This window comes from Eschrichtius robustus, chromosome 13, assembly GCF_028021215.1.
Source record: "Eschrichtius robustus isolate mEscRob2 chromosome 13, mEscRob2.pri, whole genome shotgun sequence".
NCBI classification, from domain to species: domain Eukaryota; kingdom Metazoa; phylum Chordata; class Mammalia; order Artiodactyla; family Eschrichtiidae; genus Eschrichtius; species Eschrichtius robustus.
The window spans coordinates 58508315-58531017 of NC_090836.1; the positions used below are offsets into that span (position 1 = coordinate 58508315).

The 22703-nt window shown below is 40.2% G+C and overlaps 1 protein-coding gene across 1 annotated transcript; it reads right to left on the bottom strand.

The window, feature by feature from the left end:
- Nucleotides 1–3500: 3500 nt before the first annotated feature.
- On the bottom strand, nucleotides 3501–10821 carry BEST3 (bestrophin 3). Its single transcript, XM_068560630.1, has 2 exons — nucleotides 10659–10821; nucleotides 3501–3556 (listed from the first exon to the last, which is right to left on the bottom strand). The coding sequence occupies exons 1-2, from the start codon at nucleotides 10819–10821 to the stop codon at nucleotides 3501–3503; spliced, it is 219 nt and encodes a 72-aa protein (XP_068416731.1).
- Nucleotides 10822–22703: the final 11882 nt, after the last annotated feature.

Consider the following 22703-nt stretch of genomic DNA (forward strand, 5'->3'; position numbering starts at 1 on the left):
AACCAGGGATCGAACCCGTGCCCCCTGCAGTGGAAGCGAAGAGTCCGAACCACTGTACCATCAGGGAATTCCCCAGACCCTTTTTTTTTTTTTTTTTAATTGATTAAGTAACTCAAATGGTACAAAAATTCAAAAGGGCCAAAGTAATATTAATGGGGAAAGTAAGTCTCATTTTCCCAACGGGTTTCCCTCCCTGAAGGAAATCACTACAACCAGGTTATTGTGTATCTTTCCAGAGAAATATCACGGATTTCATATAGGCCAAATTTTTAAAAACACAAATGACTTTATACTCCATACTTATCTGCCATTTGCTTCTGTTTTTCAAGTTATATCTTGGAGATCTTTTTTTGTTAATATAGAGAGAGCAGCAGCATTCTTTTTATTTAAAAACAATTTTTTAAATAAATTTATTTACTTATTTTTATATTTTGGCTGTGTTCGGTCTTTGTTGCTGCGCGCGGGATTTCTCTAGTTGCAGCGAGCGGGGGCTACTCTTCGTTGCGTTGCGCGGGCTTCTCATTGCGTTGGCTTCTCTTGCTGTGGAGCACGGGCGGTATGCACGCCAGCTTCAGTAGTTGTGGCACATGGGCTTCAGGAGTTGTGTCTCGCAGGCTCTAGAGCACAGGCTCAGTAGTTGCGGCGCAAGGGCTTAGTTGCTCTGTGGCATGTGGGATCTTCCTGGACCAGGACTCGAACTCATGTCTCCTGCATTGGCAGGCGGATTCTTAACCACTGTGCCACCAGGGAAGTCCCATTCTTTCTAATGGCTGCATTCTAGTTAACTGTGTATAGTATTTTATGTAAGTAGTCCTCTTTTGAATAGAGTTTTAAGTTGTTTTAATTTTTTTGCTACTAAAAATAATGCTGCAGTGACTCTCCTTGTACTTACCACCTTGACTTTTTTTAAAAAGGATTATATAGGGGCATGAGGAATCATTTCTTTTATTTATTTATTATTATTTTTTTTGGCTTCATCGGGTCAGTTGCGGCACACGGGATCTTTCACTGTGGCACACAGGCTCAGTAGTTGCGGTGCAAGGGCTTAGTTGCCCCGTGGCATGTGAGATCTTAGTTCCCTGACCAGGGATCAGACCCGTATCCCCTGCATTAGAAGGCAGATTCTTAACCACTGGACCACCAGGGAAGTCCCCCCACCTTGACTTTTTAAGTGGACTTTTAAATGTTCATTATGATTTAGTATAAATGCTTTCTGAATTAAAGCTTGTTTCTAAAACTGATTTTTGTTAGATATGAATTTTGAGTTACTTTTGATTCAGAAATGCAATCATTTGCTTATGAAATTCTAACACATTCAGATGAAAATCAACTTTTGTCCTAATGTGACACAGTTTGTATCCTTAACCATCTGTAATTGGTTTATGAATCTGGTTTTCCTGCTTAAAGTAATCCTCCCTCCTTACCATGTGGACTGAGTTTTATTTAAGAGGTGTTGCTGTAACAGAAAAGAACTCAAAGGAGAAGTGAGATGTGCCATTTTGAAAGTCACTGACCCATAGAGCTTTGGAGTTACCTAGATACTTGATGTGATCCAGGCCAGTGTTTTGAGAATATGGTCTACAGGTCGTGGGTGTCTCAATCACTTGTGACACCTATTATATATGGAGAGGGCTAGGCTCTACCATCACCTGCTAAACCAGACTCAATAGGGCAGGAATTCTTGACCCAGTGTTGCACCTTTGCCTTATCCTGAATGCCTTTTAGAAAATACCAGTGCCTTCACCTTATGCCCTGAGATTCTGATTCAGTTGGTCTAGAGTGAGGTCCAGGTGTAAGCATTCTTTTAATCTTCCTGGGTAATTTAATGAAATTGGGTCCAGGCATTTACATGTTTACCAAGCTCTGCAGGAAATTCTGACCTACAGCAATGTTCAAAAATCACTGCCCCACTGAAAGAAGATTCTGTTTATTCAGTATTTGAAATAAACAGTAACAACTACAGAGCCAATATTTACCAACAAGAGACTAGTTTTAGATAAAACTCAGGTTATTTATATTAGCTTTGAAGGGGTCTGCCCATGCCTGGGGAATTGGACTCTCTCTGGTGGTCAAATAATAAGAATGAGTCTGAGAATTCTTGTCTTGTTTCTCAGTGCATTTCAAAGTTGTTGCATGATCTAGATAATCTGTTTGGTTTTTTAAAAGACTTGCAGAGTATGATTAAATCTGATGATAAGAAGTTAATAGATGAACTTAACCTGTCTTGGCTCTGTGCTTGAAGACTAGCAACCCTTCACCTTTTCCCTGGAAGACTATTCTCAGACATTGCATATCAGTTGTCTAACAGTTATAGTCTTGGGATTTATAGTGCAGTTTCCAAAAATGACTGCATTTATATACTGGCTGCGATCTCTGTCATTTGACCAAAGAATAACTTTACCTCTGGTTATTTTTTATTTAGGAATATGGATCAACTTATGCTGGCAGGTCCTTTCTTGGCTTCTTAGCAAAAAGCAAATATGCAGAGTGAGGGTTAATTTAATGCAAACCCTAAAGCGAGAGTTAGGTAACCTCCCCCCAGTCCCTGCCGTGTAGCACACCCACTGATTGGAAAGGGACATGTAGAGCTAGGAAAGCGCGGTGGTGGTGGGGGGGGGGGTTTAAATGTTCAGCCCAAATTTATTGCGTACTTTACTAGGTGCTGTGAAAGATGAACTAGACATTAATGTATCCTCCAAGAGTGTACAGGCAGAATAATTTTTGTTATTTCCTGCAGGGTTACACATCTTATCCAAAGTAACCCCATCTTTGGAAATTGAGTTGTTGGTCCACTGAAAGAAAAGTCTAGATTGTTAATCAAATCAATTCAAAGAGCATTTGTTATTACATGGAATGTTATCCTCATCAGTGCCTCAGGCCATTTTAACCAGAGACTGATGATATATTCAGAATGTGGTCATTATCCTCGTCTCTAAGGCTACGTTAACCACAGGTGTTGATTTGCTACAGTTTGGCTACACCATCAGTTGGCTGGTGCTCACACTACCCTGTCTCCTCCACATGTCTGTCTTCATGCCACGCTCCCTCAGACCCTATCCACACCCTGACGTTGCTATTTTATTCAATATCTTGCCATTACATTTGCCTTGAATTTCTCTTGCTATCTTTTTTCCTTCTGGTTTTCTGGCTAGTTCAGCTCTGCTCAGCAAATTTCATATTGCATATCCCAAAGAACCCTTTCTAATATTTCAAATCAGAGTAAAAAAAAAAAAATATATATATATATATATACATATATACACACACACAAACACACACACACACACACACATATGTTTGTATTTACTTGTGTCGTGAATTGTGGTTTGACGGAGTAGGATCTGCTACTTTAAGGCAAAATTTTATTGCCTTCAAACCAAAGGACCAATTAAGTCCATTAATAAACAATATTCCGGTAATCGCAGATTCGGTTGAAGCTGAGGCAGATGTCTTTTGCCTTTAAAGCAGAGTGCGTACATGAGACTCTATTAGGAGAAGAGCTAAAAGCTCTGCTTCTCAAAACTTTTAGGCAGGATGGGTCTATTGCCAATTCTTTCTGAAAGAGAAAGTTGTGCATTCAGCATCTTAGCCCTTCTCAGAGATGACTTTTTCAGGCACATTGCAACAAGCCTGGCTCATTTTCCTCTCTGTACTTTCCAGATGAATGGAATGAAGCCACCAGATTCAACTGCAGCCATTCTTTAAATTCAATGGTAGAAATTTAGAAATCCCTGTCAACCAGGAAAATCAAAGCGAGGCAAAATGGGATTGAGAGAGAGATGCAATCACACTGTGAAGGCATTGTGGAGGGCAGTATTCAGATATATATTTTTTTAACCATGAACCACAGTAAGATATATTTGTGGTTCCCAGAACAATTATTGGCTCTTCTGTGTGAGGTGCTCTCTGATATTTTCTGTTCTGTTCCATTCCATTCCATAAAAAATGCTGGCTCAAAGCCATTGAAATGATTTAAGAACCCAATAATAAGTTACAACCCACAGTTTGAAAAGCTTGAAATAGGATATGGTTGAGTAAGATCAGTTTCCGGGTTAGCAATGCTGAACGGAGACAGAGAAACTCCTCTTCTCCTAATGAGTCAAACACGAGTGAAACATCTCTAGTCAGCCGTATTCCTGTCTCTAAATTAGTATCCTATTTGGTAGTTCACTGCCTTCTACACATGACGCACAGGAAATATCATTCACAAAATCAGTGCTCTTAACTCCTGGCCTGCCCAGGAGGCCCAGAATTCCATTTGCTTTGGGTAAATAGATCTGAGGCAATTTGCAGATAAAGTTGGAGGAGTTAATAGATGCGCTGTGGTGCAGTGGTTCCTAGACTTTGCTGCGCATTAGAATGGTCTGGGGAGCTTAAAAAACTCCTGATGCCCAGGTTGCACCGTACACCTATTGAATCCTAGTGTCTGGGGGTGTGAGGCACCATAAGTATTCTTAAAAGATCCCTAGTGACTCCATCTTGTAACAAAGTTTGGGAACAACTGCACGTAGTACAGAGTCACACAGCAAGCTGGCCATTAACATCCTTGTTCTGGCTCAAACATAGTGATTCTGGGGAGCTTGTTTTAGAAGTGGATTTCTGGGGGCTTCCCTGGTGGCGCAGTGGTTGAGAATCTGCCTGCTAATGCAGGGGACACGGGTTCGAGCCCTGGTCTGGGAAGATCCCACTTGCCGCGGAGCAACTAGGCCCGTGAGCCACAATTACTGAGCCTGCGCGTCTGGAGCTTGTGCTCCACAACAAGAGAGGCCGCGATAGTGAGAGGCCCGCGCACCGCGATGAAGAGTGGCCCCCGCTTGCCACAACTGGAGAAAGCCCTCGCACAGAAATGAAGACCCAACACAGCCAAAAATAAATAAATAAATTTAAAAAAAAAAAGAAGTGGATTTCTGGGTCTCAAGCCCCAGAGATTCAAATTTCATAGGCTGTCTGGGAACCTGCAATTTAAATAAGCACCCTTGATAATTCGATGAATGTGGTGGTCTGCGATCATCCTTTGAGAAGCATTGATTGGCGAGCCATGATTTAACTCCTAAAACAGAGCTGTGGTGAACCTTCAAACATTGGGCTGAGACTGCCCATCCATGGCACTAATTCAAGGAGGTGTGTACTTTCTCTCCCATGAAGAGCCAGTGTGCATGGGTGAGTCAAGTTGCACTCACAAGACGACATTCAGTCTGTTCTGGGCTCATCACGTGAGACTATAGGGGTAACTGACTCAGCCTGTAAAAGTTCAGCCAACAGAGGAAAAACTGGCACAGCCATGAATACCACCATCCCCTTGATCATCTCTCCTGTAACACAGAGCAGTGGGAGATTTCAGAGACCAGGGAACCCCAGCAGCACAGAATGCATCAGGAAAAACGTGAACAGCAGATCACAGGGCAGAAAGTCAATATTATACAAAATCCATTCGATTTTACTTAACGAGAGAAGATTACAGATTAAATGATCTAAATGTGGGGCTAGCCTTCCAGCCAGTGCATCTAAAGTTAGAACTTTTATCTCAACAGTCACTTGACAATTGGGAGCTCGTTCAGTTGTATTTATGCCTGTTAAGTGTATGTCACTAAGAATCCTGATGGGGTCTCCACAGGCTTCTCTCGTCAGGGCAGAAGCTCAAGGAACTTCATGTTAAGATTCCAGGCCTTTAAGAAAACAAAACAGTGTCCTTTCCTTAAATTTTACTGTCTTCTAACCACTCTTACAGGCTACCAAGCACAGAAGGAAACTATTTTAGAGAAATAGAAATGCAATGGAGTGATGTGAAGTTCAGCTGTAAATATATTTGTGCTTGTCTCTGAAAATGATTCATAGAAGAAAACATTTGTAGTAATCTTTACTGATGCTCGAGGACAGGGACCTTGCTTTCAGCTGTGCTCCAGTGCTCAGCACAATGCCTAGCGTACCGTATACACTCAGTAAATCTTTGTTAAATGAGCAAAAGCATGACAGATTTAGTAACAGATTTAGTAACGTTTCTTTTAGAGGAACGCATATAATTTCCCATTTCCTTTTTTTGTGCTTCTGGTGAAGAATTTTGAAGGGAAATGTTTTCTCTCCTGATCACTGTGAAACCCCAGATAAAATGTTTTGATTCAGTCCCATACCATAACTGTAAGCACCCAATTAAGGCCTTCACTTAAATTGGCAAAGATCTGGAATTGTGCACGTGACTTGACTTAGAATGAGTGACATCTTCCAAGGCAGGTGATTGAAACGACTGGAATTTTCCAGGGCAGGCTTGTAGCCAAGAGGGAAAATAACAGAGACTCCTGGGTTACAGCTCCTCTGCGAAGTAACTGTTTGATAACAGACCAGTTCAGGGAATTTCCAGCATAATAGACATTATTTTGCATTCAGTTGTTACATTTCTATTTTCATGGGAGCATAAATAAAGAAATTTTAATTTTTAATTTGAGAAATGTAACCTGTAACATCAAAGCGTATGTATTTCCCAGAATAATGTAACTTGAGTGTCCAGCTTAACAGCAAGGAATGTCAGGGACCGGCGGGTAAGTGACCTAGCTCACCAGCTGTAGTCAAGCAATTGCCAGATGCTTCAGAAGGAGATGCTGATCTTCATTCTCTCCGTCCTCTCACTCTTTTTCTCCTGCTAGTCGTGAATCTTTGTGACAGGGACCCTCCCTGAAGCAATACAAAGAGTTTGGAGGGAAACTCCCATTGCCTTAAAGCCCCCTGTTTCTCAGAGTGTGATCCAGGGACCCCCTTCCTCAAAGTCTCCAGGGGCTTGTTAAATACACTGATTCCTGGACCCCAGCCTAGACCTACTGAATCAGAATCTCTGGGAGTGGTGTCTTCGGATCTGCGTTTTTAGCAGTATTGATTTTTTAACACTATCTAAAGCGCACTGAAGTTTGAGCACATGTACTTTCCCTGACAGGTGGGTTTATGTAGGGAGTCACCTGACAAGAGGTTTTTTTGCGCCCTCAGCATTGCCTCCTGCCTTTGCCCCTACACTTTTGGGGCCCCTGTGCTTTACTACCAGCCCTCTCTGCCCTCAGGCGGAGCAGGTGCCCTGGCTCTGGGCTCAGGGCACCTGCCAAACACTTTCCGCCATCCCTGAACTTCCTGTTCTTCCCAGAAACGTTGGCACAGGCCAAGGACAGACAGAGAGAGGTGGAGACACGCACCCAGTTGGGAGAGCTTGGAAACTGACCCCACGTGCAGACTGAGTTGGCCTTCTCTGTTGGGGAGCAGGAAGTCTGGTAAGTCTGTGCGGCCAGCCGACAGAGAGTCTGTGCCCATCCATGTGGGTGGCCGTGAGGCAGACCAGGAAGGACCCTGCCTGTGAAGCGTGTCCCCCAGCTTGGAAGGCAGTGGCTCAGAACCTTTGTCCCACCACCTAGCATGCAATCCTTGCATTCCTGTGGGCACATGCTGGTCCACTACCCCTTCTTCTGCCTTTCGAGAAAACACTTAGGGGTGAAAGAAAGTAGTAGAGACCTTTACACTGCAATCATCAGTGATGGCCCCAGAGGGCGCCTGCCAAGGCTTCAGCCCCCTCCTGTCGCCCTCAGTACTCTTTCTCCTTCAGACGCGGCACAAAAGCTGACCAAAACCTTGAAGTGAGAATGATGCTCGTTGTGTCCAGTCAGGACCAGGTTCAGGTCCCCTAGATGGTAGTCTCTGAGCAGAGTGCTCAGCGGCTACCATCCAGAGCACTTCTGGAGCCTCCAGCATGGTCGAAACCTTGAATTCACCCTTTTCTTAACTGTTGCGGTTTTGTTATTAGTAATGAATTATTTGGCGAATGCCAAAGCCTTTTACCCCCGGGGGTGAGAAAAAGGGTTAAAAAAATGAGCATCCCAGAAAAGACTCCTTACTTCTCAAACTTCAGTGTATAAAAAGAGCAACATAAGAGCATGTTTAAATGCAGGTTTTCCAGGCCTTACATACAATGGTTCTGATTCAGTAGGTCTGACCTGGGGCTCAGGAGTATGCATTTTATTTTATTTTATTTTTTTTTAATAAATTTTATTTATTTATTTATTTATTTTTGGCTGCGTTGGGTCTTCATTGCTGTGCACGGGCTTTCTCTAGTTGTGGTGAGCGGGGGTACTCTTTGTTGCAGTGCGTTGGCTTCTCATCGTGGTGGCTTAGGCTCTAGGCACTTGGGCTTCAGTAGTTGTGGCTCGCGGGCTCCAGAGTGCAGGCTCAGTAGTTGCGGCGCATGGGCTTAGTTGCTCCACGGCATGTGGGATCTTCCCGGACCAGGGCTCGAACCCGCGTCCCCTGCATTGGCAGGTGGATTCTTAACCACTGTGCCACCAGGGAAGTCCCAGGAGTATGCATTTTAAATAAACAACTCAAGTTATTCAAGATGTAAAGGGCCCATGGGTTTGTGGATCACACCTTGAGACATACTCGTGTAAATGCACATCAAGGAGCAAATGATTCCCCTATGCCCTTGGAATGGTTGGGGGTACTGGTGGTAGGGGAGAGAGAAGTATTCGAGTGTTCCAAATGCCTTGGAAAGGGGGAAAGTGTCGATGCAAGTACTGACCGGTGTTTGTGTAAGTTTGATAGGGAGTGAGTGTCGGTATTATGAAAAGTGCACCTAAAGGAAATGAACTCAGATCATTCTCCCATGCATCTCGCCGTTTCTACTTGCCCCTCAGACCTGAGCACAACTCAGGCCTCGTTGAGCTCACGTCTAACCAGAGGCCCTAAAGGCCTCTCTGTCACCAGCCACCCCATGTGCTTTTAATATGAAGGTGACGCTGAGAGGATAGATTCGCTCTGAGAATTGGGCCTGGAGTCCGATTCCTGTCAGAATGCGCTTTCTTCTTTCCAAGGATGTGTCAGGACTAACAGAAATGTCACCTTTATTCATCCAAGTAAACTTTAGCTGTCACTCAGCCATTTGGAATGGGCCAAACGTTTCTCGTTTGTTTTTAGGACTTTTTTTAGAGGTCGAAATGCTTATCACATTTGATCCTTTAGACATTAGGGTAAGAAAAATAAGTTATCAAGTGGCATTTTAAACTTGGTCATTCTGATGCAGTATTCCACTTTTAAATTTGGAGGAAGGGTGGCAGTTAATTTTTTTTTAAGTTCCGACTGGTTTTACATCATAATATACCTGTACATTTGCCAAGCCCTTTGTACCCTTCATCTGAATCTGTAACCGACTCCTTGCTCCCCATTACTTTCTCACATCTTGCTCTGTAGCCCTAACAATGGCCTCTACACTCCTCCTTCCTTATTTCCACCTTACCTTTCACAGTCTCCTGGTCATAGGGGATCAAGAAGACCTAGGATGTCATATCAAATGAGTCTTCTAAAGTGACCAAAGGGCTATGTTATGCTGTTGTACTAGATGATTTCATTATTAATAACAAGAACTCATGTCACACCATGTGCCGGGTACTGCTCTAGGCACTGCAAATATTAACTTATTTCATCATCACAACAAGCCTATGAGGTATATGAGGTAAAAGGTATTATAAATCACTCTAAACTCACTCTATGGATGAGGGAACTGAAGCATTAGAAAGGTAAAGTAACTCAGACAAGGTCATGTAGCCGGTAAGCGATAGAGACGGATTTGAACTCTTACTCTGTGTTCTTAGTCACTATCTATGTCGCCATCTGAGAAGACAAAACCAAATCAAACAAAAGCCCCCAAACCTCCAAAAACAAACAAAACATGCTACTCTTAAATATATATATATATTTTCAAGGACATTTCAGAAAAGGAGACTGGATAAAGCAACCTAATTTGAGACTGTACTCAATATAAAGGCAGAATCATCTCATGGTTCCTGTATCTACTATATATTCATTTATACATTCCAGCATACTCTCAGATGGATCAAAGACAACCCAGCACAAAAACCCATTTTTATTCTGTACGGGCCAACAATAATCTCATTTAATCCTCATCCCCTTGAAGGCTGGTTTAACAACTTCTTTGCTAAGTATTAACACACCAAAGAGAACCATTCTTCAAACGTGATTTGTTCTCAGCATCCTGTGTCCAGAAGCCCAGGTACAAAACTGCATCTACTCTGAGGAATAGGAGAGACAACAGACCCCCACTAAAGCAGCCTTTTACTGCCACCTCTCAGGCTCTGCCTAGATGAAAAGCTGCATTTCTGGTTCCTACCAGAATCTGCTGTGTTTGGTAGGTGCGGGAGGAAGGATTAAGTTAGGAGTTCTGAGCCTGAATTGAAATTTTGGCTCTCCCACTAATGAGCTATGTGATCCAGGACAGGTCGTAACCTCTCTGAATCTCTCATGGTTTTTTTGAGGTCCATATGAAATAATATTTATGAAAGTGCATAAACTGTAAAGTGCTAGAAAATATAAGGTGATATTACAGAAGGTTTGAATAAATATGATAATTATTATATTATGGACCATGTGACTGTTTGCAACTTAATTTGAGGTTGACTGTCTGCTGTTTCCTTTGCTCTGCCCCCCAAGTAAAATTCTTGAGGGCAGGAACCATGACTTATTCATTTTTACCTCTTAAGACTGTTGCTGGCACATGATAGGTAATCAGTAAATGTTTCTTGAATGAATGAATAAATAAAAGGCATTTTCAAAGGAACTTTGAAAGTTCTGATCGAGGTCAAGAGGAGCCCCATGGAAGGAAAAGTCATTTCCAATACCTGCTTCAACCACATGGTCCATCGTCGGAAACCTTTTGTACACAGCCGTGCTCACCGAACGGAAGATGAGCAGGGACGTGAGGTTGACATAGCGCATCAGTGTCCTCCGGAGCAGGCGCCCATGCTCGTCACTTCCATGAACACTGCTGGAGATGAGAAACATCAGCCTGTCTGGCCAGGGCAGATTCACAAACTGGTTCCACCATCGGTTCACCACCAGAGTAACATAAAACCCTGTAGAATAACGGGAAATTGTAAAGCAATTTCTTACTGTAGACATATTGTTGACACTGATGCTTTTAGCAGAATTTTAGTTTCTTTAGGAATCGGGGTGTAAAAAATAGGTTGTTATCCATATCTGATGATTTTGCCCTCCAGAAAAAAAAATGTAATTTGTGCCTCGCAATGCTGTAGCACCCAGTAAGTGGGTATTAGAACTCAAATATTGACGGCAAAAATGGAGAGTTAGTGAAAAGAAAGCTGGATTGTCCAAGAGCAGATTGTTACCTCAAACTTGTTGGTTGTTAATTTAGCGAAAGCAGCCTTGGAGGTAAACCTTATGGATGATTCTGGTTCTATTGCAAGCAGTGACTTTTCAGGCATGCCTCTCAGCTTGGAAACACTCCCATGCAGAGTCATTGGTGTCATCCTAACGGAGACAGCTGTGTGGCTGCATTCTGCGTGTGACCTATACTTACCAAGCACAAAGGTTACTGGAATTTGTTCAGCATATCTGTCACAGTAAATTGATAATTTTTCAAAGTAACGTTTTTGGGCTCCTGTAAGTAACAATCTGGAGCAAAAATAAAATGCACAGCCCTTTATGATATTATACTTCTGCACCTGCTTTGCAAGTGACATTCAGTGCAAACAATTAAGCGAAAATAACCTCAGTTTTTTTTTTAAGGAGCAATAGCTTTTTCTTTTCTACCTAAGCTGATGTATCTCAAAACCTTTTTAACTGCTGAATGTTTTAAGTACTAACGTTTTTAGTACATAAATGTTGTTGGTCATTACACAGAGGGACATAGTAACCATTTTAGTTTTAAATACTTCATATTTTAAAATTTTTATATGATTAATGCATTGGATTTAGAGCAAAATACTTCATAAAAGAGTCCATTTTCCAATTATTCATCATATGTACTTTAAAAAGGAGTACCTTAAGTGGATTACACTTATTAAGTAATTATTGAATAATAACCCTGGATTCTACATCCTGATCTTACTTTTCATGAATATGCTACTTAGTACATTCTTGATTATACATGTTGTACTTCAAAGGATGTTATAACTGTTTATTTTAAAGCCTACAGTTATTTAAGGGACTTCCCTGGCGGTCCAGTGGTTGAGATTTTGCCTTGTAATGCATGGGGTATGGGCTCGATCCCTGGTCAGGGAGCTAAGATCCCACGTGCCTTGGGGCCAAAACACCAAAACATAAAACAGAAGCAATATTGTAACAAATTCAATAAAGACTTTAAAAATGGTCCATATCAAAAAAAAAAAATCTTTAAAAAAATTTTCAAAATTAAAAATATACATTTAAAATATAAAACAACACAGATTTAACAATTAGTAGTGAAATTTTTATAATTATGTTTGGTGGGTTTTTATTTCTATAGTATAAATATAAAAATTTATATTATGGATCTGACACAAACCCATTTTCTGGTATTGTTAAACATAAATCCATTTAATGAAGCTATTATTGGTATTTATGTTGCAAGGAGGAGATTCAGAATCAGAAGAACTATCTCAAGGCAGGCTAATAATAATGATCAAAATCCAGAAAGAAAACACAGATGAATTTGAATAAATGAATGAATGCAGCTTTTCCAAGGGAGGAAGGAATCCCTTGGAAACACTCATCATAGCATGGGTCAGAGGCCTATTTGGGTCAGTAGAGCTTTGAAGAAGGACGCAGAGGGATAATGAGGTGACAGTGAGCCACCGATCAGACTGCAGATGAAGACCTGGGAGGTGGTGCTGACCAAGGAGGTGTGTGGGTGCAGGGTGGGCTTGGAGTTCCTGCCTCAGCTTGGAAGAGGTGTCAGAAATTCTGAAATCAAGAAAAGCTGACAAGAGAGGCATCACCTGGTGGACAGGCCTATCAAGGTCATGCTGATGACAAGTCACAGCCAGAATGGTTTCTGGTACTCAAATAAAAATGATCAGAGAGAATTTACATGCAGAGAGCACAGACCGTAGGGTTTAACAGAGCCAGGTTTGAATCCCAGATCTGCCACTTACAGATTTGGATTTGGAGCATATTTTTAAATCTCTCTGAGTCTCAGTTTTCTCATTTGTAAATGGGGATAATTAATACCTATTGATATGTATCAGGAATGTTATGAGGATTAAAGAATATATGATATATAAAACCACTTAGCATATGGTGTCACACTTAATCAATAATAAAGTGGTTGTTACTATTAATAGTTGGCCAAAGGAAAAAATATTTAGCTGATAGACACATAGAAATTTTACTAGCTAGAAAGTACCACAGCGAGTATTTTGTCAAATCCATCCCAAAATAAAAAGATATATAATCAAACTAGTGAATTCTGGTTCTGTCTTATGATTTTTTTGCTAGGTATAACTATTTGCTTATAACAGGATTAAAAAACTTAGCATCATTAGTAGACATGAGAATGAAACTGTGTCTGTATTTGTCTACAGGTATGTCTGACTTTCTCGACAGATTCAACCTGTAGTTCTTGGTAGAGCTTTGATCAACATATAAGGGTCTATTTTAACAAACTTTTACATTTGAACTTTAAAAAATGAAAAATGGCTTGAACTAATGATTATTGTTATAAATGTAAGCACTCTTTGGTCTTTAGAAAACATATGTGCATACAATTTTGTGGGGTATAAATAAGATATTTGAGTCAAAGTTAAGGCCCCATGGAGCATTTCTGGCTACGATGCAACTGTTCTAAGAGCTATTCTATTCTAAGAGGCAGTAGCAGCAATAAATTCACGTTAGTAAAAATAAACTAATGAGACAATTATCCTGAAACGTCATGTGTCTTCCACCATTTCATATTCCGAAGGAGTAGGTGACACATAAATAAATCATCAAAATAATACCGTATTTAGAAGACAAATCTGAAAAATTATTAGAGGTTTTTAATAAAACTTTCCTTGTAAAGATATTTTGCCAAAGTGTATACCAATATATACATTTGTTTGGAACTGTAGTTTTGATATGTAGCAAAGTAACTCTTCCTATTCTACTTTTGGTCATTATCAGCTAGCCAAATTAACGTCCCTCTTCTTCACATGGTGTCCTGTCACTGCAAGGAAGAATGTAGGTGAAAACAATGATTCACAAATTTGTCCATTGTATGCAGAAGAAAAAGAACAAACTGATGAACACAGAAAAGGTGGAAATACAGCCTCAAAAACCTTTAGCTTTTCTATTTTAAGTTTTAACTTTCCCCAGGGAAGAAATATATGCAATCAATATTAATTTAAAAAACTAATAAAGCGTCCCTTTTATAATACTGATAAAATTTTATTAAGATTATAATTTTTAGTTATAAAAGTATTTCTTGGACATGATGTTGCTCAAATTTCCTGTCAATCTGACAGGCAAAGGTTGTGAGGTTATAAAGAATAAACATCTTTTATGAATATAATGTGCTCTGAACTCAGAAGATATAAAGAAAATAAATTAGTTTTCAGGCCTTTTCTTTAATTGAGATATTGGTAAGGTTGGGGGCACCAACTTGGATAAGATTTCGTCATTCCAGGAAAGAAGAAGGAAAGTTGCCTGATACACACTATTCACGAACATGTTAATTATGTAGGTAGTCGCTGCAAGCTGTCAAATCAGAAACTCAAACTATGAATAACATAGTTCAGAGAAGCACAAATAATTATTTGTCTGTGGACTTTGCCATTCAAAATCATCACTAAGTGAGGTTCTAGGTATAAATCTTTCATTTTATGCCTATAGCAAAATTCTTGAAGCACAACTAATACCTCATCATGACCAATTAAAGTGGGGCTGGAATGAGAGCCACCTGAACATGACGGTTAGAGTCTATTTAACATCCTAAAAATGGTTAGGTGTGGATTAAAATGCCCAGTCCTGGGGAGAAGTAGGCAACAGAGGATCATGCAAAGGAGGAGGTTACATAATGCAAAAGTCAGCGGCAGCCAGAGGGCTTGGATTTTTGAGACTGTATTCATATATGCTATCTAATGGCCATTTAAGGACACATGCAAAGGAAAGTACCTGTACATAAAACTTATTGCTGTGTAAAGTACAGCAAAAACAATAAATTCCCTGTATAGTAGTTTGTAGATGCTGCCTCTCCACTTGAGGAGTAACCTATGAAATCCAAAAAAAGTCGCATTTGCTACTTTACTGGAGTAAGTGACAGTCATCTTGGATAGTTTTTCTTTTTTTTCTAGAAGAGCAAGAAGACAACACACAAGTAAAAAGCAATGTTTAAGGCAGAGCGTAAATCTGTATCTCAAAAGAAACCCTAACCAGCAACCAGTCAACCATCTCTACTTTTTGCCTTTCTCAGCTTGAACAATTTGAAATTTGGAGATAACCACCAACTCAGTGCTAAATCTTTTAGTAGAAAAGGGGAAGAAAGGAGTGTCTGGAAAAAGAAATATTAGAAATCTTAAGCTTGCCTTCATTTCTAAATATTTTGAGATTATATAGCCATCACTCAATAAATATTTGAATGACTAAACGAGATATATGAGATATGGTGTATTATGATCTATCATATATTTTCTGAATCCATGGGAAGATTTAAGGTATTGATATGCTATATTAATTGACCTTTTCAAAAGCAGTGGTCAAACTTATTGTTTGGGGCTTAATTTGCTAAAATGTGTAAGGAGGTATTTATTTCACCCTTAAATTTCCTAAAAGAAAGGTATGGCTCTCTTAGAAATCAGGAGAAGCCAGCCCCTTGCGGGAATTTAATTGATGGGTTACTTTTGGTTGTTTTAATTTAATTGTCTCTCTAGTGGAGCTCTGAGTACATAGCACTCTGTGCACTTCACAAGGCAGACAAAACGTCGGGCCACAGTGATACTAAGTAAGGTGCATTTTCCCATTGAAAAGTCCCACATAAAATGCTTAGGGATGGGACACCTTCTGTTGGGAGCTGAAAAAATGAGGCCATTATTTACAACTCTTTCCACCTGGACTGTTACATGGATGTGGGTGGGATGAGAACTGGGCCCCAAAGCCTAGTTTTCAGTGGATTCTCTGGAATTCCACTGCTCTTCACCAAGACACTAAACATTCAGGTTTTGAGAAGATGCCCCAAAGCTAATCTTTGTTGGAAAAATCCTGCTCCACAGCTTTCTAACACAAAGCATACACAGAGAAAACGAAATTTCTTTGAAACCTTTTGCTTTCAAAAGGATCTATGAGGAGTCTTATAGAGCTACTTAGACTGAAATGATCGAGTTTTTAGGTAGAACTGTACTAGACATAAGTAATAAATCCTATAGCAGATTTCTTATACAAAGTAGCCTACAGCACACATTTTATCATAAACAAGGACATTTTCTGTCTTTATTCAGAGGTAGAGAAAAAATTCAATTCTCATTTGCCTAGTTTCCCTAAAAAAAAAATGAAACTCTGGAACTATATTCTGAAGCGGTATTTTTTTTTTCTAATCACCAACCTAAGGCTTCAACTACTGATTTTAACAAAGAAACCAGAGCTTTTTTTGGCAAAAGTAAGTATCATTACGAAAGGTTGGGACTCAGGCCACAAAAGCAGTTTCATTTTTCCATCTTCACTTTGTCTCTTTGTCTAATGTGGATACAGCCAAAATTGGGAGAGGAGCATAATAAATTAAGCCCATTTCATAATTTGTTCTCACGGACACTGGACTTTTGAATAACAGTCCTTAAATAACTCTCTTTCCTTTAACACTTCACCCTTCTGTTACAGCTCTGTCAGAAAAACCAAGATCACATCGAGTAGAGGTCAGAGGTAAAATGCATAGGTATACTCTGTGTACTAACCTATTTGTTTGGTTTGGAGTCTCCGACAGGAAAGACAATCTCCAGGCTCCCCCTGCAGAGGTGCCTTCGGGTCGGTGTTGTACTCTCGACTCACCCTTCCCTCATGCGGAGTCTGGAGAACTGTTTATGCCAATTTGTCCACTGGTGACAGTGATAGCCGGGAACAAACAGGAGCAACAGCTGCTGATGTGGCTTTTTTCTAATCTGTAATTATAACTCCACCTGTCGCCCAAAGCACCACTTTGAATGAGAAGTCGGAGGTAACGTGAAGGAGCTTGGGTCACCTAAGTCTGTTGTTTTCATTTTGACTCTACCCTGGGATCAAGGAAAAAAGAGTCATTTGCCCCTAAAGCGCTCTGAAGAGGCTCCACCAGCCAAAAGAAGGGAATTAGGACAGCCTGTGTGTGCTTAAAACGAGAATAAATTCTTGTGAAGCCTTAAACTGGGGCAGACAAGAACATAAACAGGATTTTCACTCATTTGAGAGGTACTGAGAATGCTCTTCCATTAAAACCAACAAGCATGAGAAAAAACCCAGGAGCAATTGGAAAGGACACAGAGAAAGGATCATTGAAGAGTCTTAAGGCCAGGAGAATGCCATTGTAGTGCTGACCACGAGGGACTCACATTTCTCAGTTTCTGCCTCATTGGCTCCTTATTAACCAGGATGGTTGAGAAGTTAGAGGCCTGCAATGTGAGTCACAAGAGAGTCTAGAATGGGCTTTCTGCTGAGATGGAAGTAGGCTCTGTGCAACAGTCCCAGAAGACTTGCACAAGAAGAGTTTCAGACAACAGAAAATAATCCTAAGCGATTGTGCAGGGGGTTTCCATTGAAAGTGATTTTTGCTGGATTTGGAGGATGTAAAGTTGTAAGCATTGAATCTTTGAAGGAGATTCATCCATCTGAAGATGGCAGAGGAGTAAGACATGGAGATCACTTTCCTCCCCACAAATACATCAAAAATACATCTACACTCCTACAGAACACCTACTGAACACTGGCAGAAGACCTCAGACTTCCCAAAAGGCAGGAAACTCCCCACGTACCTGGCCGAGTGGCTGACAGGGTCTTGGTGCTCCAGCCAGGTGTCAGGCCTGAGCCTCTGAGGTGGGAGAGCCGCCTTCAGGACATTGGTCCACCAGAGACCTCCTGGCTCCACGTAATATCAAACGGCAAGAGGTCTCCCAGAGATCTCCATATCAACACTAAGACCCAGCTCCACTCAATGACCAGCAAGCCCCAGTGCTGGACACCCCATGCCAAACAACTAGCAAGACAGGAACACAACACCAGCCATTAGCAGAGAGGCTGCTAAAATCATACTAAGTTCACAGACACCCCAAAACACACCACTAGATGTGGTCCTGCCCACCAGAAAGACAAGATCCAGCCTCACCCATCAGAACACAGGCACCAGTCCCCTCCAACAGGAAGCCTACACAACCCACTGAACCAACCTTACCCACTGGGGGCAGACACCAAAAAAAATGGGAAGTACGAACCTGCAGCCTGTGAAAAGGAGACCCCAAACACAGTAAGTTAAGCAAAATGAGAAGGCAGAGAAATATGCAGCAGATGAAGGAGCAAGGTAAAAACCCACCAGACTAAACAAATGAAGAGGAAATAGACAGTCTACCTGAAAAAGAATTCAGAGTAATGATAGTAAAGATGATCCAAAATCTTAGAAATAGAATGGAGAAAATACAAGAAACATTTAACAAGGACCTAGAAGAACTAAAGAGCAAACAGTGATGAACAACACAGTAAATGAAATTTAAAAATTCTCTAGAAGGAATCAATAGCAGAATAACTGAGGCAGAATAAAAGATAAGTGACCTGGAAGATAAAATAGTGGAAATAACTACCACAGAGCAGAACAAAGAAAAAAGAATGAAAAGAATTGAGGACAGTCTCAGAGACCTCTGGGACAACATTAAATGCACTAACATTCATAGGGGTCCCAGAAGAAAAAGAGGAAAAGAAAGGGACTGAGAAAATATTTGAAGAGATTATAGTTGAAAACTTCCCTAATATGGGAAAGGAAATAGTCAATCAAGTCCAGGTTTTCCAAAATATAACAGAGGGAGGAACACTCCCAAACTCATTCTACAAGGCTACCATCGCCCTGATACCAAAACCAGACAAAGGTGTCACAAAAAAAGAAAACTACAAGCCAATATCACTGATGAACATAGATGCAAAAACCCTCAACAAAATACTAGCAAACAGAATCCAACAGCACATTAAAAGGATCATACACCATGATCAAGCAGGGTTTATCCCAGGAATGCAAGGGTTCTTTAATATATGCAAATCAGTCAATGTGATACACCATATTAACAAATTGAAGGAGAAAAACCATATGATCATCTCAATAGATGCAGAAGAAGCTTTTGACAAAATTCAACACCCATTTATGATTAAAAACCCTCCAGAAAAGAGGCATAGAGGGAACTTACCTCAACATAATAAAGGCCATATATGACAAACCCACAGCCAACATTGTCCTCAATGGTGAAAAACTGAAACCATTTCCACTAAGATCAGGAACAAGACAAGGTTGCCCACTCTCACCCCTATTATTCAACATAGTTTTGGAAGCTTTAGCCACAGCAGTCAGAGAAGAAAAAGAAATAAAAGGAATCCAAATTGGAAAAGAAGACGTAAAACTGTCACTGTTTGCAGATGACATGATAATATACATAGAGCATCCTAAAGATGCTGCCAGAAAACTACTAGAGGTAATCAGTGAATTTGGTAAAGTAGCAGGATACAAAATTAATGCACAGAAATCTCTTGCATTCCTATACACTAATGATGAAGAATCTGAAAGAGAAATTAAGGAAACACTCCCATTTACGACTGCAACAAAAAGAATAAAACACCTAGGAATAAACCTACCTAAGAAGACAAAAGACCTGTATGCAGAAAACTATAAGACACTGATGAAAGAAATTGAAGACGATACAAACAAATGGAGAGATATACCATGTTCTTGGATGGGAAGAATCAACACTGTGAAAATGACTCTACTACCCAAAGCAATCTACAGATTCAATGGAATCCCTATCAAACTACCCCTGGCCTTTTTCACAGAACTAGAACAAAAAATTTCACAATTTGTATGGAAACACAAAAGACCCCAAATAGCCAAAGCGATCTTGAGAAAGAAAAATGGAGCTGGAGGAATCAGGCTCCTGGACTTCAGGCTATACTACAAATCTGCAGTAATCAAGACGGTATGGTACTGGCACAAAAACAGAAATATAGATTAATGGAACAGGACAGAAAGCCCAGAGATAAACCCACGCACATATGGTCACCTTATCTTTGATAAAGGAGGCAAGAATATACAATGGAGAAAAGACAACCTCTTCAATAAGTTGTGCTGGGAAAACTGGACAGCTACATGCAAAAGAATGAAATTAGAACACTCCCTAACACCATCCACGAAAATAAACTCAAAATGGATTAAAGACCTAAATGTAAGGCCAGACACTATCAAACTCTTAGAGGAAAACATAGGCAGAACACTCTATGACATAAATCACAGCAAGATCCTTTTTGACCCACCTCCTAGAGAAATGGAAATAAAAACAAAAATAAACAAATGGGACTTAATGAAACTTCAAAGCTTTTGCACAGCAAAGGAAACCATAAACAAGACGAAAAGACAACCCTCAGAATGGGAGAAAATATTTGCAAATGAAGCAACTGACAAAGGATTAATCTCCAAAATATACAAGCAGTACATGCAGCTCAATATCAAAAAAACAAACAACCTAATAAAAAAATGGGCAGAAGACCTAAACAGACGTTTCTTCAAAGAAGATATACATATTGCCAAAAAACACATGAAAGGATGCTCGACATCACTAATCATTAGAGAAATGCAAATCAAAACTACAATGAGGTATCACCTCACACCAGTCAGAATGGCCATCATCAAAAAGTCTACAAACAATAAATGCTGGAGAGGGTGTGGAGAAAAGGGAACCCTCATGCACTGTTGGTGGGAATGTATATTGATACAGGCACTATGGAGAACAGTATGGAGGTTCCTTAAAAAACTAAAAATAGAACTACCATATGAGCCAGCAATCCCACTACTGGGCATATACCCTGAGAAAACCATAATTCAAAAAGGGTCATGTACCACAATGTTCGTTGCAGCACTATTCACAATAACCAGGACATGGAAGCAGCCTAGGTGTCCATCGACAGATGAATGGATAAAGAAGATGTGGCACATATATACAATGGAATATTACTCAGCCATAAAAAGAAACAAAATTGACTTATTTGTGGTGAGGTGGATGGACCTCGAGTCAGTCATACAGAGTGAAGTAAGTCAGAAAGAGAAAAACAAATACAATATGCTAACACATATATATGGAATCTAAAAAAAAAAAAAAAAAAAAAATGTTCTGAAGAACCTAGGAACCAGACAGGAATAAAGATGCAGACATAACGAATGGACTTGGGGACACGGGGACGGGGAAGGGTAAGCTGGGATGAAGTGAGAGAGTGGTAAGGACATATATACACTACTAAATGTAAAATAGATAGCTAGTGGAAGCACCTAGAGGCGTGGGATAGGGATGGTGGGAGGGAGATGCAAGAGGGAGGGGATATGGGGATATACGTATATGTATAGCTGATTCACTTTGTGATACAGCAGAAACTAACACACCATTGTAAAGCAATTATGCTCCAATAAATATGTTAAAAAACAACAACAACAAGCATGTATGTTTGATTGTGGTGTGCGTGTGTGTGCTTGCGTGTATGTGAAGAAGAGCGTAGACAATTACTGCATGTGATGGCATACAGTAGTGGAAACTGATAACACACTGATTCATTACATGTGTCATCCTTCCATGGTCAGCTAGAAACATGCTTTAATTATTCAAAAGGTTTTCTCTTAGGTTTATTGTGCTTCCATACTTTCCTCCTTGAAAGAGAGAGTTCATCAGCATTCTTTAAATAATGCAGTGAATTATTTCGGGGTCAGTTCCCGGAAGATTTCCAGCCTTCTGAAGTAACGTGTGCACCATGTGTTGTGCCTTAAGCTTAAATAAAGTGACTATTAAAAAACATGCATTTTTGTGGAGAAAGCTGTAAGAAAAAAGATGCTTATTGTAAAATTGAAAGTAAATACATTTGCAATTTTTTCTACAGTATTCTTAAGTTTTATATGCACTTGACTGGTTTCTTTATCAAACTATAAGTACCTTAGAGCAAAAATAGAGTTGTCGGTGTCTGATTTCTTGCCCCTATCCCTGTGCATAGCTCCAGCACAGAGCCCTGTGCATACTGGATATTGAATATCTATTTCTCGTCTGATTATCACCTTGTCACTATGATACTTCTGTTAGTACATTTGGGGGAGTTTGTGAACATTTTAAAAGCGTATCTACACTGCTGCACGTTTTATATTTGGGTTGCCATGAGAAGTGGCTGGATAGACCCAATGTTGCATTTAGAAAGGTTTGCAAGGCTGATCAATGCTGTAGAGTTTGAGCAAATCTAAACCCAAGTGCTTATGAAATAGAAATGTTGGAGCTATTAAAAAAAAATCTTGCTCTTGGGTGTCGTACTGGATGTGTGGTGGCCCTGAAACGTGGCATGATTCCCGGCAGTTATGACTGCATACCCGGGGGAATCGGCTTCCTCTATGGGGCTCCGTTGGCCGGTCCCACTTTTAAGCAGGGTTAATTACATTCATCTTTCCCATCGGACAGTTTTGAGAAATGACTAAGTAATAGTTGAATTAGCATTCTAAAATGCAAATTAGTCAATAATGATTGGATTGAATGAACAAACTCCCATTGCTGAGCTCTGAGTCTGGTGGCTATTTCTAATAGGTACTGAGATGCCATTCAGAAATTAATTCATTAGAGGGGACAAGCCACTACAGCCAATTTCAAGTATCCGACAAATACCAAATTTCAAAGTTAACTGTTCATATGAATTTTTGAAGAAAACTTTAGTTTCTTGTTTAAAACAGACATCTTTTTTTTTTT